Below are 19,903 nucleotides of genomic sequence, written 5' to 3' on the forward strand. Positions count from 1 at the left end.
GTGATCTTTAGCCTAGATTTACCTGAGCTTGGGGGCCTGAGGAAATGAGTAGTGTCGTCAGTATTACAGTGTTGACCTAGTAGGAAATTCTGTTAGCAGCGGTTGAATGAAGACAGGCAATGGTGGTCTTAAGGGTTTTTCTTTGTAGATGTAAAGATGGTGAATTAATTCTGTCTGGACTTCGGGGTTGCCGCCTAAGCCTTCTTAACTTTGTGTTTGTTTATTTGTAGAACAAACCAAGACACTGATGTTTTTTGAAGGCTGTCCACAGCACCTGGGCTGTACAATCAAGCTTAGAGGAGGCTCTGATTATGAGCTGGCTCGAGTTAAGGAGATTCTGATATTTATGATCTGTGTAGCTTATCATTCTCAACTAGAAATCTCCTTCCTCATGGATGAATTTGCTATGCCTCCTACATTAACCCAAAACCCTTCCTTCCATTCTCTGATTGAGGGACAGGAGGATGAAGAGGCTACACAGGAGCCGTTCAGTGGAAGCCCCCTCCCCCGGGAGCCGGACTTCCCTCCGGACTTTGTGCCCTCTGATGACAGCAGTTTGTTAGAATCAAGGACTCTATTTGAGAAGGGTGACCAGGACAATAAAAGCAGACCACAAGATGTCACCTCTCTAAAGCAGCAAGAGCCTGCCATGGCAGCTTGCCCGGCAGGTGCCCCCTGTGCCCTCTTTCCATCGGTCCCAGAACCATTGTTGCCGCTCCATCTGGACGACCAACAAGATGTCTTAGGCAGCGAGCAGCCAGAGGCTTTGCAGCAAACGGAGGAGCTGCAGGACTCCAAAAGCCAGATGAGAGCCTTTAGAGACCCTCTACAGGATGACACTGGCCTGTATGTTACCGAGGAAGTTACCTCTTCTGAAGATAAACGAAAGACTTATTCTCTGACCTTTAAACAGGAATTAAAAGATGTGATCCTCTGTATCTCCCCAGTAATCACATTCCGGGAGCCCTTCCTTTTAACTGAGAAGGGGATGAGATGCTCTACCCGAGATTACTTTGCAGAGCAGGTTTACTGGTCTCCTCTCCTCAATAAAGAGTTCAAAGAAATGGAGAGCAGGCGGAAAAAGCAGCTGCTCAGGGACCTCTCCGGCCTTCAGGGCATGAATGGAAGTGTTCAAGCCAAGTCTATTCAAGTCCTGCCCTCCCACGAGCTCGTGAACACCAGAATCGCTGAGCATCTGGGTGATAGCCAGAGCTTGGGGAGAATGCTGGCCGATTACCGGGCCAGAGGAGGAAGAATTCAGCAAAAAAATTCAGACCCTTTTGCTTATTCGAAGGATGTGTCAGGTGCTTCAAGTGGCAAATCAGGAAGCAAAACTGAGGGTGATGAAGAGAAAGGGTTGATGACAAGTGATGCAGTGTGGTCAACAAAGGTAAGCAAGACCACTTTGCATGCTTGTGTCAATTTAGAATATAAGGAAAAACGCTGCTATGGCAGGGTGAAAATACCAAATACGACAAATTGTGTGACGATTTACTAAACATTTTCTCTTTTTTGGTCTTGGGTCTTTTGGCTTATGTTTTGCTTTAAGATATGTGAAATAGGAGTTCCTGTTGTGGCTCAGTGGAACCGAACCCAACTAGTATCCATAAGGATGCAGGTTCGATCCCTGGTCTTACACAGTGGGTTAAGGATCCCGTGTTGCCATGAGCTGTGGTGTAGCCCACAGATGTGGCTCAGATCCTGCGCTGCTATGGCTGTGGTATAGGTCCGCAGCTGCAGCTCTGATTTGAGCCCCAGCGCGGGAACTTCCATATGCTACAGGGGCGGCCCTAAAAAGAAAAAAAAAAGTGAAATAGAAGTATAATGTAATAAAACTGGATTTTCAGAGTTTCAGGCCAGGCTTATAGTAAACTGGGAAAAACTCTGAGGTAGGGGGCAGCATAGCGCTGCTTAAAATTTCTGGCAGGATGACTTGGGTGTGGTGTAATATGTCCATGATCCTTTTAATGGTCCTGAGAGTGAGAGTAAGAGTTGGAAGCTTATTGTAGGAAATGGATGTGTTTTTTAAAAAGTTAGGTTTCTGTATTTTAACTATGACAGTGCCCTTTTACTTTTCATACAGAAATCAAGGGCAAATTAAGGAAGATTTGTTCATGGATCCATTACCATTTCTAGATGAGGGAATACAGTTGTTTAATAAAATTCAAAGATATTCAATTTCACTGGTATTCAGGGAAAGATTAAATAATAATGGTACAGCAATATTTTTATGTGAAATTGGCAAAAAGGAATCTGATAAAAGCCATGGTTAATGAGGTATGGAAAAATACTTTTAATAGGCTGCATAAATTCATGCATGTTTCTATACATTTATGTAAGTTTATTAAAGATAATAGAGAGGTCTTTTGAACTTACATGAGCACGTATATATTTCTGATTCAGGATTCTTTCTTTTATAAACTATTCCTGCAGAAATAAATAAGCGTTTTGTATAAGGATGCTTATATTTTATAATAATATGCATATGAGGATGTTTACTGAAACACTGTTTCTGATTGTTTCTTGTTGAAGGGATGAGTGGGATCTTGTTTAATGACCCACAGAGAGCCCATGATATATTTTCTATTTTTTTTTTTAAATTTTTTGTCTTTTTAGTGCCGCATCCATGGCCCATGGAGGTTCCCAGGCTAGGCGTTGAATTGGAGCTATAGCTACTGGCCTGCGCCACAGCCACAGCAATGCTGGATCCGAGCAGAGTCTCTGACCTACATCACAACTCACCAAAACACCGGTTCCTTAACCCACTGAACAAGGCCAGGGATTGAACCTGCGTCCTCTTGGATGCTAGTCAGATTTGTTTCTGCTGGACCATGATGGGAACTCCCCATGATATATTTTCTAGTGTTAAAAAGCAAATTGTGTTTTAAATATGTAGCATTTTTATAAAAAAGAGTAATCTTTGTATGTTCTTATGGGTTTTTTCACGTTATATATGTGTGTGAGCTAGCGAAAAAATGCATGGTTTTTAACCATGTAGTCAGATCTGTTAGTTTGGGAGGTGGGGCGGCATCAACAGAGGAGAGGCTTTATGTACTTCGTGAACGTCTTCATAGATTTTGTACTATGTGAATTTCAGCAGAAATAGGTGTTACTTTATGATCAAAAATAGGAATAAAGTACAAATAAACACCTTAGAATTTAGATGTCTGGGTGTCTCAGATTGATGTTATATCCAGCTATCAATACAGACTCTTCCTTCCTTCCTTCCTTCCTTCCTTCCTTTCTTTCTCTCTCTCTCATTTCTTTTCTTTTTAGAGCTGTACCTACAGCATATGACATTTCCCAGGCTAGGGGTCGAACGGAACTGCAGCCGCCCACCTAAGCCACAGCCACAGCAACGCAGGATCCTGGCTGGCTGTAACCTACACCACAGCTCACGGCAATGCCGGGTCCTTAACCCACTGAGTGAGACCAGGGATCAGACCCGCATCCTCATGGATCCTAGTTGGGTTCTTTACCACTGAGTCATGATGGGAACTCCTAGACTGTTTCTTATTTAATTAACTATTTGCTTCCAGAATAATTTAAGGTGGTTTTGTTTGAAAAAAAGTATTGAAGAAAATAAGGTATTCATACATCTGTTTGTATTTCTAAGTTTAACTCGAACTTTTTGGGTTCTTTTCCCTCAAAAACTTAGTTGTTCTTCTTCCTTATGTCTAGTTTCTTGTGGATGTAAATCTTCACTGGAACCCCGAGTGACCATGGAGTGGAATGTGTCGATGTGGGCGGCGGGCTGTGGGTTGGAGTGCTTCACGACTTCCAGTGCTCGTCCGCATGTTCCTTCTCTTCCAGGTGGACTGTCTGAACCCCGTCAACCACCAGAGACTGTGCGTGCTCTTCAGCAGTTCCTCTGCCCAGTCCAGCAACGCCCCCAATGCCTGTGTCAGTCCTTGGTAAGATTCCACCCTCCTGCACTATTGCACTTAAGGACAGAATTCCAGTCACTTTGAAAACAATTCAGCCTTTAGGCTCTGTGATTAGGTGATTGTGATTGGTATGCTGCTGGTCATATGTGAATTGATGGCACTTTTGAACTTGTGAATCAAATATGCAGTTTGCATTGCTTGATGGGTAGAAGTAAATGGAGGTACCTTAAGTAAGAGTGAAAACGGATGTGAGGGGTGGAAGAGAAATTTATAATTATAAAAGTGAGAAAGTTGATAGATAAAGGCTAGTTTTAAGCATTTTGATGATAACAAAGGCATCAGGTTTTCTTTAGGCATCATTTTCGTAAATCAGTCTGTCTTGCCTTAATTCTTCTAAAACTTAATTCTGAGTAGATTGGTAGAAACATGTTTTATAGTGATGTGATTTGTTTCTCTTGGTAGTCACAAAAGCCCAGTTATTACATAGTTTACTTTTGGTTTTGCAAAGTACTATTGAACGTATCCTGTGGAATGTAACTTTGTTTTTGGAGTACTTTCCATGACAGACTGTGTTCTGTATTTTAATTGTGGACACCAGAAACACTTATTTCCACCAGTGAGATCAGGAATTCTTCTAGCATCCTAGCATCCGTATAGCTCTAGCAGGCCGACTTGGGGCTGGGCAAGCCCATAGGAATTTTCTCTGGGAGTTTATGTCAAGGCTTGAATAAGATATGAGTTTACACAGGGTGTTGTATAGCCAAACTCTCTTATTCGTGGACATTTATAAGTTGAGTATAAAATTCGGAATTGGCTCTCCTGGAGGAATATCAACTGCTGTTCTTCATGTTCAGTCATGGTGTAGACTAGAGAGCAGAGACCGGGTTAAGGCTTTATAAAGGAAACTTTTACTGCTTCCTACCTCAGATCAGTTTTATTCATTTAATATTATAGTTGATGCATCCTGATTCAGTAGTTCCATAAGATACTGATGGACTAGGAGTAGACACGAAGCTGCAGTGTGGCTAGTCCAAACCTGTTTTATCAGATGAGGTAAAAAAACCTGTTCTGGAACAACAAAAGAATGTCACCTGTTTTGATACTGTATTATAAGCACATCTAACAGGTATCAAGAAATGTCTTTGCTGATTCTATGATATGTTTCTGAGGAATGATCTTTTTTTTTTAGGATCGTGACAATGGAATTTTATGGAAAAAATGATCTTACATTAGGAATATTTTTAGAGAGATACTGTTTCAGGTAAGAACATATTTTCTCCTTATGTTCCATTTATGGTTTTTTTTTTCTTTTGTCTTTTTCGGGCTGCGCCCATGGCATATGGAAGTTCCCAGACTAGGGGTCAAATCCCTAAGTCTTTTTTTTAGGATGTCTCTTTTTACAGTGATTGAAATGTGAGGCAAGAGAAGCTAAGGACCTCGGTTTAAGTCTTCGAGCTATCCCCTACCACTTATATGACAAAGAACAAGTGTTTGAATCTTTACCAACCCCCCTTTTTAGGGATTAACAAGCTCTAGAAATGTCAGGAGTTTTACTAGGTAAAGTGAGATGATGTTTTAGAAACACTTGGCAAATAGAAGGTGCTCAACAAGTGGAAACTATCACTGTGATGTGGTTGAGGCAGGATGTTCAGCTGCAGGCTCCAAGCAGAACAAGTGGTACCCTGTGGAGATCATCCCCTGGTCATCCTTGCTCTAGAGAGGATGCTGCACTGTCTCCACAGTGGTCCTGATTAGCCAGTATTCACTGTACATTGCTTCTCGGCTTCGTGGTTAATGTGAGGACTTTCGTTTTGTCAAAGGCCTTCCTATCAGTGTCCTAGCATGTTCTGTGATACCCCCATGGTGCATCACATTCGACGCTTTGTCCATGGCCAAGGCTGTGTGCAGATAATCTTGAAGGAATTGGATTCTCCAGTCCCTGGATATCAGCATACAATTCTCACCTATTCCTGGTGCAGAATCTGCAAACAGGTAAGTGGACCGTGTTGCTGTAATATTTTATATAATATCATTTGTTTCTTTTATTTATGTAGTTCTTTTTTCTTTTTGGGGAGAAAGTGGTCTCTATTATCTTGGATTTTTTTATTTGTCATTGAGCTCTTAGTTATTTTACCTTCTAGTGCTGTATGTTTCGTTTAATGTTTGTTTCTTGAAGATTCCATTTTAGGATCTATCGGACACTGTATAAAATATAGGTACCTTGTTCAGTAAAATATATGGAGATTATATTTTGGCAGTTTTTGATTATGTTTGTTTATTCATGCAGTAAATACTCATTTAGCACCGTCAAGGTGCCAGGTATTGTGTTAGGCCTTTGGAATGAAAAAAGAACAATGTATAGCTCCTGTCTTTTGGGGGGCGGAGACATACTTGTAGCACAGCAATTACAGTATGCTGGGTGTTTGTATAACTTTGAGTCTATATCCCAGCATTTCTATTTTGAGGTGTTAGCTGAAACCGTGTTTAATTAATCTCTACTGGTTTTCATATACCTTCTTGAGGAAGGGACCGTGTGTTTTATTTCTTCCATGTGCTTTTCTAACTCTGGAGGAAATATTAAGTGCCAATATTATGTTTTTATTTTTTTTATTTTATTATTTTTATTTTTTTAGAGCTGTACCTGTGGGATATGGAAATTCCCTGGCTAGGAGTCAAATTGATGCTGCAGCCACAGCCACAGCAACACAGGATCTGAGCTCCATCTGCGACCTATACTGCAGCTTGCAGCAACGCCAGATCCTTAACCCAGTGAGTGAGGCCAGGGATCAAACCCACTTCCTCATGGATACTAGTTGGGTTCTTAACCCCCTGAACCATAATGGGAACTCCTATTATGTTTTTAATATATGCTTTTTTAATCCAGAGTGTTTGCAATAAGCAAAGTATCAACTTTAACTTCATTGTTATCTTTTTTTTTTTTTTTTTTTTTGCCATTTCTAGGGTTGCTTCCATGGCATATGGAGGTTCCCAGGCTAGGGGTTGAATTGGAGCTGTTGCTGTTGGCCTACACTATAGCCACAACAACGTGGGATCCAAGCCACGTCTGCAGCCTACACCACAGTTCATGGCAACGCCAGATCCTTAACCCACTGAGCAAGGCTAGGAATCGAACCCACAACCTCATGGTTCCTAGTCGGATTCGTTAACCACTTCGCCACGATGGGAACTCCAACTTCATTGTTATCTTAACTGGTGTATTTTGGAGTGTGCTTTTGGAAGGCGCATATGGTATTTATAGATTAAAAAAAAATGCATGATCTCTGTCAATATCAGTGGTTGAGGAGAGCAAATTTGGTACTTCCTCGCTGCAATGTGAATAAAGAGTATCTATTAAAAACATAGTATTGGCACCAGATATTTCCTCCCGTGTTAGAAAAGCACACAGAAGCCATAAAATGAATTTTGCAATGATGGGTTTTACTTTTTATACTTGTTCCTATATGCCTTTAGTTCCTGTTAGACAGCTGGCAATATTTATTGTAGAATATGTGTCCTTCTGTAGGTTGACCAGTGAACTAGATAAATAACTTAGATTTGATCTTTGTATCTTGCATGCTTAGAATATGCACTTTTTTGCATTTTATTTATTTATTTATTTATTTATTTATTTCTGTCTTTTTGCTATTTCTTGGGCCGCTCCCTCGGCATATGGAGGTTCCTAGGCTAGGGGTCGAATCGGAGCTGTAGTCTCCGGCCTACGCCAGAGCCACAGCAACGCGAGATCCGAGCCGCGTCTGCAACCTACACCACAGCTCACAGCAACGCCGGATCATTAACCCACTGAGCAAGTGCAGGGACCGAACCCGCAACCTCATGGTTCCTAGTTGGATTCGTTAATCACTACGCCACGACGGGAACTCCTGTATTTTATTTTTTTAATGCCCTTTATTTAAAACAAAAACTTCTGTCTTTGGGGTTATATTAGAAAGGAAAAGGTAAACATTTTTTGTTAGAGACAGAAATGAAACTTTTTTTTTTTTTTTTTTTTAGGGCTGCACCTGCAGCATATGGAAGTTTCCAGGCTAGGGGGTCGAATTGGAGCTACAGCCCCTGGCCTGTACCACAGCCACAGCAACACCAGATCTGAGCTGTGTCTGCAACCTATGCCACAGCTCATGGCAATACCTGATCCTTAACGTACCATGTGAGACCAGGGATTGAACCTGCATCCTCATGGGTATTAGTCAGATTTGTTTCTGCTGCATCATAGTGGCAACTCCAGAAATGAAAACTTTCATGTGTCAGAAAAAGGTATAATATACATGACCAAACATTACTATACTTACTTATTTAATTACATATCTATAAGCTATGATAATAGAAAAATGGGCAGAGGGCATGACAAAACAGTAGTCCAAATGGCCAGTAGACATGTGCAAATAAATTTTAGTGGTCGAAGAAGTATAAATAAAATAAGTGGAATGTGTTTTTAAAGGACTCACATTTCAGGAATTCCTGTTGTGGTGCAGCAGAAACGAATCTGACTAGGACCCATGAGGTTGTGGGTTCAATCCCTGGCCTCACTTAGTGGGTTAAGGATCTGGCGTTGCCTTGAGCTGTGGTGGAGGTTGCAGATGTAGCTTGGATCTGGTGTTGCTATGGCTCTGGCATAGGCCGGCAGCTATAGCTCCGATTCGACCCCTAGCCTGGGAACTTCCATATGCTGTGGGTGCGGCCCTAAAAAGACAAAAGACAAAAAAAAAGAAATCACATTTCAAAAATGTATCATTCCTGAGATTGGTAAGAAAGTTGGGAAATTGATATTCTCAGATACTCTTAGAGATTGTGTCAACCAGTACACCTGTTTTAGGAGACAATGTAGCAAAAAAATATAAAAGACTGTATAAATGTTCATGCTCTTTGGCCTATCAATTTCCACTTTTATTAATTTATTCCAAGGAAATAATTATGGATAATTGTAAGTGTATGTTTATATATGTGTGTGTATACAAACACACATACACATACACACGTACACAGACACACACATAGGGAAGTTCATTAAAGAAAGGCTTGGAGGTCCCATCATGGCTCAGCAGAAGTGAATCTAACTAGGAACCATGAGAATGTAGGTTTGATTCCTGACCTCGCTTAGTGGGTTATGGATCCAGCGTAGCTGTGAACTGTGATGTAGGTCACAGTCGTGGCTTGGATCCCGAATTGCTGTGGCGTAGGCCAGCATCTGTAGCTCTGATTGGACCCCAGCTTGGGAATCTCCATATGCTGCCGGTGCAGCCCTAAAAGGCAAAAAAATAAAAAAGTAAAATAAAGACTTGTAATGTCTTAAATGCATATCAGTAGGAGTTGGTTAAATATATGTCCATATAATAGATAGCCATTAAAAATCAAGTTGTACAAGAATATTCTATGTGGGAAAGTATTTATGATATATTGCTCAGTAAAACAGAAAAAAAAGGTTATGAAACTAATAACAGAGAAGAGTTTTTATTTGTAAAACCATGGCTAAGCATATATGTGTTCATGTATAAAAAGAAAGCAGACATACTAGCATATTGATGGTGATGGGATTACTAGTGATATGGCTCTCCCCTGCCATCCTCGACTTAACCCACCTCTAAACATTTTTTCCCCTGTTTTCTGCAGGCAGATAATATTAGATTTGTACTAGAGAAGAAAATACATTGTTTTTTAAAGAAGAGATTCTCAATATGTAATTAAATAACAAGCAATTTACCCTGAATTTCAGGTAACACCAGTTGTTGCTCTTTCCAACGAGTCCTGGTCCATGTCATTTGCAAAATACCTTGAACTTAGGTTTTATGGGCACCAGTATACCCGTAGAGCCAATGCCGAGCCGTGTGGTCACTCCATCCACCATGATTATCACCAGTATTTCTCCTATAACCAGATGGTGGCGTCTTTCAGGTAAGAAGTCTGAGCAGCCTTGTACACAGGTTACTCCCTGGAAGGCTTGTAATATTTCCGCTATTATTAGATCGAATTAATTTGTGATGGCTGTTTTCCCCCACCTCCACCCTTGCAAATGCCGAGGACAACACTCTCTGCAAAAAGCTTTCAGTGTTATTTTATTGAATCCTTCCAGACACAAGTAGTATTATTACCCTCGATTAGAGCATGTTGCTTACAAATAGAGCTAGCAAGTGGTGGAGTCATGAGTCAAAAACTAGTAGATTTGCTGCTACGTTGTTTTTGTATCAGAGAGTTTGTTAGAATTTTTGCTAAGCCATCACTTAACATAAGGATAATCAGATATCCTGGATAGAGCTAAAATCACTAGTTCAAAGAATGGGTAGTTACACTGTGGTATTAAATGATTTGAGAAAGCCTTTGGGCTCTGGCTTCAAAATATATCCAGAATCTAGACCTGTCTCACCACCTCCACCACTACTGCTGTGGACTGAGCCTCTTTTATCTTCACTAGATTATTGCAGTAAACCTCAGCCAGTTTCCCTTTGGCCATGCTCCCTGTAGTCTATTCTCAACAAGGCGGTCAGAGTGGTCCCGTTATATGAAAATCAGCTCAGGCCCTCCTCTGCTCTAAACCCCACAGTGGGTGTCTGTTTTACCCTGAGTGAAAGAAAGCTAGGTCTCTTCATGGGCCTCTAGGCTCCCCCACTCGGTTATATCAGGTAGGCTCCTACCTGGGAGACCTGCACTTGCTCTTCCTGCTCTGACCTGCCTGCTTTTCCTTGCTTCCTGCAGGTTTTGTTCAAATTTTATCTGCCGTGACTCTCTCTCACCCCTAGCGCTCCTTACTTCCCTTTCCGGCTTTATTTTGCTCTCTAGCACTTACTATCTGGCGTAAACTATGTTTTAAATATTTGTTTTTGTTTATAGCCTGAATCATGAGGGCACCTAAAACAGCATCTGACACATAGTAAGCCTTCAGGAACTATTTGTAGTGCACCCTACCTCCTTTTTGAAGCTAGGACTGTTAACCATGAACCCAGGGCCTAGATGGGGTATAGCATTTCCTAGACAACATAGACTTCAGGTGGAAAGGAAGCTGCTAAGGATCCTTGGGAGCTGAGAAGGTAACGAATACCTTTGTTTAAGCTCATTGTAGAAAGGAGTCCCTCTCCTTGTTCATGGAGGCTTATATCCTGGTCATTTTTATTTTTAAAGCACATGAGGGTGGGATTGGGGGACAAATGATGACATCACAGTGTAGGAAAAAAACAAAACTTTTTATAACTGGGAGGATATTTATAATGGTTGGCAGTTGTCTTCAATATTGTTATTCTTTCAAAATGCCGTTTTTTAGAAACTGTATGATCTCTTATGCCTCAGGATTTAGCTGACCATCATGATACACTTCTACTCAAAATCTTAAACTAGTTTTCACTTTTCTATTGTTACTTGTATTTTCTCCTCTCAGTTATTCTCCCATTCGGCTTCTTGAAGTATGTGTTCCACTTCCCAAAATATTCATTAAACGTCAGGTCCCATTAAAAGTGTCCCTTCTTCAGGATTTGAAGGACTTCTTTCAAAAGTAAGTTTTATTTGCTTTGGTCATCTTTTTTTGTTTAGTGCTGTATGTAATCTAAGCTTTCTTAAGTATCAGGTTTGTTCATTTAGCTTTCTTTGAGAACATAAATAATTATGTTTTTTTTAACTGTATGTTGTATATGCCTGATGCAAAGAAAGGAAAAATTTAGACAAAGAAGGTATTAAAGTATTAGTAAAGTATTTAAAAAGTATTAAAAAAGAAGTCAAACCCCCTCAGGCATAGCAACTATTAAAATTCTGATGTACATCCTTTCTGGTCTTTTTTGTTCTCCAAATTATATATAATTCTTAATTAGATAATTTGTGTATGACACTTTTTTCTATTTATGTGAGATTAGAAAATTTGATTCCAGCTTTTCTAAAGTGTTTAATATTATTTATGTTTACATTGTTAGAGTTTCACAGGTATATCTTGCTGTGGATGAAAGACTCGCATCTTTGAAAACTGATACATTTAGCAAAACAAGAGAGGAAAAAATGGAAGATATCTTTGCACAGAAAGAGGTAATTCCTTTCTCTGACAGAAACCCCAGAGTTAGCTGTGAACTTGTTAGGAGTTCCTTTTAGGGTGTGTCTCAGTTTGCTAGAGTGGTTTCTGTTCCTCGTAGATGGAAGAAAGCGAGTTCAAGAGCTGGACCGAGAAGATGCAAGCTCGGCTCCTGTCTTCCTCTGTGGAGACCCCTCAGCAACTGCAGTCAGTCTTCGAGTCACTCATTGCCAAGAAACAAAGCCTCTGTGAAGTGCTGCAAGCTTGGAATAGCAGGTGTGACTTTGCAGTCTAGTGTTTCTTACATATTATTGCCAAATTTGCTCTGCTTAATGTTTTTGATTGAAGTGTCCTTATTAATTATGGATGTTTGCTTTTACTGTCAGGTTGAAGAAACTATTATTTTTATCACCACTATCCCCTCATACTTCTTTTCATCCTTTAAAGTGTATATGCTCATCATTAGATAGTTTGTGAAGATTAAAACAAAAAATGATGAGACTAGCCTTCAGTGCTATTTCAGATACCTGCCTTATGTGTGATTACTGAATGTGATTGTATCTGAAATAGTATGTCATAGAGTGATTATTGGTTTTTAGGCCAGGATTTTCAAGAAACTGTTATTTTGTTTATCTTATACTTCTACTTAAATATTTATTTTGGGGAAATAGTTCCTTTTAATGCTTTTACAAAGTTCAGTAAACTTTTTCCTGAACAGTTTGTTTGTTGTAGCATTTATTGTTAGAGCATTTATTTTTTGACGCTTGGTTTATGTTAGGCACTAAGTAAGGTACTAGCTGAACATTCACTCTTTTATTCAGTTTTGAGTCCTGTGGTGTATGTGTACTGATTCCATTTCACAAAGGAGGAGACTGGCTCTATGAGATGAGGGGATTTGCCCAAGTCATATAGCTATTAACTGTGAGAGCTGGGCCTTGAGTCTGGCCTGTTGGTCTTTAATGCCCATGCTTTTTACATTATGTTATACTGTCATAATAACTTGCTGTTCCTTTATAACTATAGTCATATCAGTAACAACTGATTAGTTGATTAGAAATAAGGCGAAAATTTAGTCTTCATTATGTACAGCTTTCAAATATCACAATCAAAGTAGAAAAATCTAAGTATTGTGATTTCTAAGCTATACGGAGAAAATGTGTGAACATTATTCAGGATATTAGAAAGAAAACCACATTCTTCTTTTTTCCCTTTTGTCTTTAACTATAGGTTGCAGGATCTTTTCCAGCAGGAAAAGGGTAGAAAGCGGCCTTCAGTTCCTCCAAGTCCTGGAAGACTGAGACAAGGGGAAGAAAGCAAGGTAATAAAATGTAGCTTTGTCTTTGGGCTTTCCTTGGTATAAATATAATTAATTTCTCTTATGACCCTTAGAAGGGTAGTGTAATACATTATTAATACTATGAAATGGAGTTTTTAATTTTGAAATTGTGAGGTTTCATGGTGATAGGACCTGGGTTAATTGTTTATGTTAGCCTGAAATAAAATAAAATTCCTTTCTTTGAAACATTTATCAAAAGCTGCTGTCTACTGGCATCGCTGAGGATAGCATCCCAGTGGCATTAAGTGCTACAAAGCAGAAGTTGTGGATGCTCTGAGTATACAATGGAGTCCTAATTTATTTTACTGTGCACTTTGGGTGTTCTTAATCTCTATGCCTAAGTGAGAAGCTTTCCTTAATGGCTCTACACCAGGCTGGTTCTACACACTGCTTTAATTAACCTTTCTTAACTGTATGAGTTTTCTCTCACCGCACAACACATTACCACACACTTAGTGACCTAAAACATAAATTTATTTATTTTATTATTATTTTTTAATTTTGTTTTTTTGTCTTTTTAGGGCCGCACCCGAGGCCTATGGAGGGTCCCAGGCTAGGGGTCGAATTGGAGTTGTAGCCACGGGCCTACGCCACAGCCACAGCAATGCCGGATCTGAGTTGTGTCTGTGACCTACACCACAGCTCACGGCAGCGCCAGATCCTTAACTCACTGAGCAAGTCCAGGGATCGAACCCGCATCCTTGTGGATACTATTTGGGTTTGTTAACCACTGAGCCATGATGAGAACTCCTAAAACGTAAATTTATTATCTCGCAGTGGGTTAGGGCCCTGGTACAGTGTGGCTAAGTTCTCTGCTTAATCTCACAGCTAAAATGAAGGTTTCGACTAGAACTGTTATCTGAGGCTCAGGGTCCTCTTCTAAGCTTATCCAGGTTGTTGGCAAAATTTAGTTCCTAGTGGTTATAGGACTGAGGTCCCCTTTAATTGCTGGCAGTTGACTAGAGGTGATTTTCAACTCTTAGAGGCCACCAGATTCCTTGCACGTGGCCCTTTCCACCTTCAAAGCTTACTTCAGTGTGTTGAATTCTTCTCATGGTTCACATCTTTGCATTTTTCTGTCTCTGACCTCTGGACACAGATTTAAAGGACATGATTAGGTCAGACCTACCTGGTTAACTCCCTAGTTTAAGGTTAACTGATTTGGGACCTTACATACGTTGTAAAATCCCTTCATGGCAGTTATCTGGAGTAGTAGTTAACTGAATTACTGTGTATGTATACCCCAGAGGGCAGGATTCTTAGGGGCCATCATAGAATTCTGCCTGCCAGGCTAAGTACGAACAGGTGAATTAATGTCAGTATATCATAAGGGCTTAATATTCTGATATCATGAGGGCTTTTGAGAGAATAGCTTCTTTTTTGTTCAAGTGTATAGTATTTGTAGCAGAGTATTTTCCTGGAATGATGGGCCAAGTGCCTTAGATCTTTGTGCTATTTAGTAATACTTTGTAACTGAATTCCTTCTTTTTGTCGCATAAATGCCTGTAGGAATCACTTTTCCTCAAGGTTTAGCTGAGAGTGAGAATAAGAATTACTGAAGATGATTTGTATGTTAGTTTTTTGCCGAGTAGTCTAGGACTATTAATGACTATCACAGACTGCTAGTGGCCTTTCTATTTGCCTGTTGATGAAATTGCAACACTAGTGGTATAAGACCTTTAATTATAATAAGGGAGACATAGAATCAAAAATATGGAATCAGTCAATAGATGATTATCCTTTTGAAAGATTGAAAGTTTATTTGAAAATCTGTAGCACTGCTTTTTTATTCACTCATCTGATAAATGGTTCTTGAGTGCTTTGGGGCACTGTTCTGGGTACAAGGCATTCACGTTTGTGACTAAAGGCCATAGTTACTGTCCCCATGGAACGTTTGTCTAATGAGACTGACAATAAACAGATGAATCAATAAGCTTTTACGAAACAAATGGAAATAAGACTATGAAGAAAAAAATCAAGAGAGATGGGGAGTATTGCCAAGAAAGTGGGCGATGGTGAGTTATTTTAAGTAGGATGACCAGGAAGGTCTCTCTGGTTTGGTAAACAAAGAACATTTTAAGTAGAGATTTAAGAAGTAACGTTGTGGAGTTCCCGTCATGGCTCAGTGGTTAATGAACCCTACTAGTATCCCTGAGGACTCAGGTCCATCCCTGGCCTTGCTCAGTGGGTCGGGGATTGGGTATTGCTGTGAGTTCTGGTGTAGGCCATGGATGCAACTTGGATCCTGTGTTGCTGTGGCTGTGGTGTAGGCCAGCAGCTGTAGCTCTGATTAGACCCCTAGCCTGGGAACCTCTATATGTGGCAAGTAGGGCCCAAAAAACAAAAAAAGAAAAAAAAAAGAAATGACTTCATAATGAAATTGTACACAGGGGTGATAGTCATTTTAAATGTATCTTATCTATGGATGATGGGCTTGAGAAAGTTCAGCAGATAGTAAAAGATTACTAGGCTTAATGGATAATAATAAGTAGTTCTAGGTGCTTTAATACATCTGTGAGCTACTGTTGAGAGCAGTAGTCCCAAAGTATAGTTTAAGGACCCCAGGGGTCCAAGACCCTTTCAAAGGCTCTGAGATTTCCCTTTTTCAACTACATATCTGTGTGAGGCTAGATTTTCTTTATATACTTAAATCATAATCATATAGCCTAGCAAATTAAATGCAGAAGTTAAGAACGTAACTGTACTCTATCTATTAAGCTTAAGTATTTGTAAAAGTATGAAACAGTATCAGTCTTTTACCAATTTGGGGGGGATATCTATTTTTTAATGAAAATGTGACTTATGTTAACATGTAATAGTTTATTATTGCTTTTAAATGAATTAATGTTCTAAAACTTTTTCAGTTTAATTTTTAATAAGGTAAAAATTGGGAGTTATAACCCACATAAACAAAAGTATTTGAGGTCTTAATAATTCTTAAGATGTTGAAAAGGTTCTGGGACCAAAATGTTCAAGATTCGTTGAGTTAAAAAAAATTTTTTTTTAATGTGATTTTAGTGTTTCCTTAAAAATGGAATACTTCCTTCTCTATAGATAAATGCAATGGATGCATCTCCACGGAATGCTTCTCCAGGACTTCAAAATGGAGACAAAGGTTGGTCCTTGAATCTGGTGATTTATACCTGTCATTGAATTTAAGGGCATTTCTTAGTCTATAAGTTGCTTTTAACTGGTAATTTTGAGAACTTTTGTCTGATGCAACTGATCATAGATTTTTTTTTCCCCCTTCTTGTAAAGCATTTATAGCATTGTCAGTTTAAGATTATCGTAAAGTACACTGCATAAGATCAATTAGGATGTAGAAATATACAATAAATAGAGAATAGGGAAAGAACAAGAAGATAGAGGAAAACTGAATTTCTGTTTAGCTTGTTCCAAAGTCACCTCCCAGGTCACATGGCAAAAAGCTTACAAAGGTTTAATTTATATTTTTATATCACTAAAGTCTTTTCTAGACTTTAGCTGTTTTGCCTCAGTATTTTATTGAATAACTTGGTGCTGCCCAAGAAAATTGGGAAGACTAAGTAGTAAAATTACTTAGTCTATCTTTGTAGAATAAGAGCTCAACTGAGAAATATTGGCATTTTTTTTCTATTATAATTAAGGGAATTTCCTCCCCTCAGAATAAGCCTGTGATTTTTTTCCCCAGTAGTGTCATGACTTCATTCCCCATTAAAATGAATGAATTAATATTTAGGTAGGCATTATGGTCTAGTGCAAAGAGTATTGGATAGAAGCCAGACTTGGCTGCCAGTCACTGCTGTCACTAAGATCTGACTGTGGTCAGGTCACAGAACCAGTATGGGTTTTCGTGTCTTTTTCTAAAATAGCCACTGAAATGGCCTTCGTAACTTTTGAGATTCTAAAGTTATTTGGCTTATAAAGTAGAAGTATAACTTGGCTTTTTTTTTTTTTTTGTCTTTTTAGGGCTGCACCCATGGCATATGGAAGTTCCCAGGCTAGGGGTCGAATTGGAGCTGCAGCTGCTGGCCTACACCACAGTCACAGCAACTCCAGATCCGAGCTGATCTGTGATGAACACCACAGCTCATGTCAACGCCAGATCCTTAACCCACTGATTGAGGCCAGGGATGGAACCCAAGTCCTCATGGATACCATTTGGGTTCATTACTGCTGAGCCACGATAGGAACTCCTAACTTGGCATTTTAAAAACATGGCAGTTAGGTAGAAATGGACGTAATGTCTTTCAGTGACTCATTTGCGGCTGTGTTTTTCTGTAGAGGACCGTTTCTTAGCCACCCTGTCCAGTCAGAGCTCCACCAGCTCTCCCCACCTCCAGTTGCCCACCCCTCCTGAAGCCGTGCCTGAGCAGGCGGTGGGAGGCCCCCCCGAACTGGATACCACCAGCAGTTCCGAAGGTACAGTTCAAGTCACTTTTATTGCACTTCCTCCAAAAGACATAAGCACTCCGAGTGCTTTGACACAGTGCTTTCTCGTCCCTTAGGATTTAAAAGTTTTATTATCGAAAGTGCTCTTTTAGATACAGCTTCTTTACCAGATCCTTTCTTCAGTTGCACTGCTTGGCATGTAAATATCTCAGTAACAGAATGTTACTCAGCTTCCTTTACCTTCTGGGGATATTACTTCCTTAAGTCCCAGAAAGCACATGATTGTTGCCTTGTAAGAAAGAGAAATTGCAGCCATTTCTCTAACAACAAATATTTGTTTCACTAATAGCAAATTTATGCTTTGCTTCTCTCTTGCTTTGCTTTCTGTTTAAGCAGTGACTACTTAAATTATAGCATAAACTTTAAAAATAACTCCTAAATTGTAATTAAACTCAGATGTAATGGCCACAGTGGGCATAACTGAGTTGAAGTGGCAGTAGGAACAGCTGTGACTAAGTTCATGCATGCTCTGTCAGTAATTACACTGTGGCTACTGCATGGTCTTGGGATGGTAAGAGGCCATTGACTGTAGAATGATCTCAACTTCAAAGATGTTGAAATGTGAAAAAATGAGCCCCTTGGAGGCAGGACTATGCATGCTTCGCTGTTGCTTCTTGTTTCATACTCATTATTCCTAGATCAGAAATTTTACATCGTAATTGGTAATTATGGTGTGCAGATGTCTGTGTTCCAAAAAGGAAAATATAGTTGAAATTTTTCTGCTTTCTTTTACTCTTCATGAATATTAACATATAAGTAGAATATTTTTCATCCTAGATGTATTCGATGGACATTTGCTGGGGTCCACAGACAGCCAGGTGAAGGAAAAATCAACCATGAAAGCTATTTTTGCAAATTTGCTTCCAGGAAATAGTTATAACCCTATTCCATTTCCTTTGTAAGTATTAGAAAAGCCAGTGGTGGTTGGGTGGTTTTATTTTCACTTTGTGAAAAGAAATCTCTCTCTGTAGACATTACTCTTATGCATATTTAAATGTGTTTGTTTAACTGTGTATATATATTTCTCAATCCTAAATTACACTTCATTGTAGCAAAAGAGATGTCTTTTGATACAATGTAATTTGTAGGCCATGTAATCATTATATAGTGAATGAATTTTAAAAGCATTAAATAATATTGCTTAATGCTTAAGATTACTGGTTCTGAGAAGAATTGCATATATGTATATATGCGCATACACATACAATATACTGCTACATCTATTGACCTCATAATCAAAAAAGCATACTGCTGATTGTATATGAGGATATTACTGACCCAGTTATTTACTGGGACATGATGCTTTTCTAATAGAATTGCAATGGCACGTATGAGTTTTCACGTGATCTCATTTGTACTGGGCTCAGTCAGAGTGGGGAAGAAACATAGGCTGGCTATGAGAGTTTGTTTTCCTTCTGCTAGTTGACCTGTTTGGCTGTCCAATGCTGTACTTGTTACAGTGGTACAAGTGTATTCAAAAGGTGGACGTTTGTTGATGAGAATTTTGTTCTCAGCTGACATATGTATGTATTCATTTGGTCAGTATTTAAATGTATGGAGTGCCGGCTCCAGTGCCTCAGGATGTAGAACAAGATTAGGAAGGGAATCTTGAGAGCTGCCGTCAGGGAGGAGACAGATAGACTCTCATTACAGCATGTGATGCGTGCTGGGATAGTAGTATGTGAAAGGCCCCTGTTTTCTCTGCTTTAGGCATGAATACCTTAGTTTCTTGACTGGATTTTGGTTCCTTCTGTTTTATGATCTTTGCACATGCCCTTACTTTCTTCTTAGTCATTAACTCCTGTGCATTCCTTCTCAGGAAAACTTAACGAGACCTTCCCCTGGTTCTGTTCCCCAAGCAGATTATGACTCTTAGTTCTATGCCCTCATGATTCCCTCATGGCATTTATCGCGGAAGGTGATTATATTTATTTGTAAGATTATTCGTTTCTTTACCTCCCTGTTTAAACTCTGCCATGCCTATTTTTTTCACCATTGTCCTGTTAAACATCTTATACATGTTAGGTGCTTAGTAATAGTTTTTCTTAATACTGTGTGTCCGGTATGTTAGGTACTCAGGAAGTGGCTGCTGCAGAAATGAATGAGTGCTTTCACAGAGGGTTTAGGATGGAAGTTGGGAGAGCAAGATTTGGGTTGAAATGGAAACACCATTGAGTTTCCACATGATAATAGCACAGCAACTATTATGTTATTTATTGTTGGACTAGTGGTACATTTCCACAATTTCTA

The 19,903-nt window shown here is 39.5% G+C and overlaps 1 protein-coding gene across 10 annotated transcripts in view; it reads left to right on the forward strand.

Moving 5' to 3' along the window:
* PIKFYVE (phosphoinositide kinase, FYVE-type zinc finger containing) overlaps window positions 1-19,903 on the forward strand; it is a 99,603-nt gene that overhangs the window by 62,375 nt on the left and 17,325 nt on the right. For all 10 annotated transcript variants that reach the window (XR_007134078.1, XR_007134077.1, XM_047773368.1 and 7 more), the window contains 12 exons: window positions 231-1,390; window positions 3,814-3,914; window positions 5,077-5,148; window positions 5,708-5,879; window positions 9,616-9,794; window positions 11,269-11,382; window positions 11,795-11,903; window positions 12,008-12,162; window positions 13,114-13,204; window positions 16,277-16,337; window positions 17,486-17,623; window positions 18,431-18,551. Coding sequence is in view for 8 of the 10 variants with exons in the window: in XM_047773368.1 (XP_047629324.1) it covers window positions 231-1,390; window positions 3,814-3,914; window positions 5,077-5,148; window positions 5,708-5,879; window positions 9,616-9,794; window positions 11,269-11,382; window positions 11,795-11,903; window positions 12,008-12,162; window positions 13,114-13,204; window positions 16,277-16,337; window positions 17,486-17,623; window positions 18,431-18,551 (2,473 nt within the window). In the remaining 2 variants the exon portion in view is untranslated. The remainder of the gene's footprint in view (window positions 1-230; window positions 1,391-3,813; window positions 3,915-5,076; window positions 5,149-5,707; window positions 5,880-9,615; window positions 9,795-11,268; window positions 11,383-11,794; window positions 11,904-12,007; window positions 12,163-13,113; window positions 13,205-16,276; window positions 16,338-17,485; window positions 17,624-18,430; window positions 18,552-19,903) is intronic.

Source organism: Phacochoerus africanus, chromosome 3 (assembly GCF_016906955.1).
Source record: "Phacochoerus africanus isolate WHEZ1 chromosome 3, ROS_Pafr_v1, whole genome shotgun sequence".
Taxonomy (NCBI): Eukaryota; Metazoa; Chordata; class Mammalia; order Artiodactyla; family Suidae; genus Phacochoerus; species Phacochoerus africanus.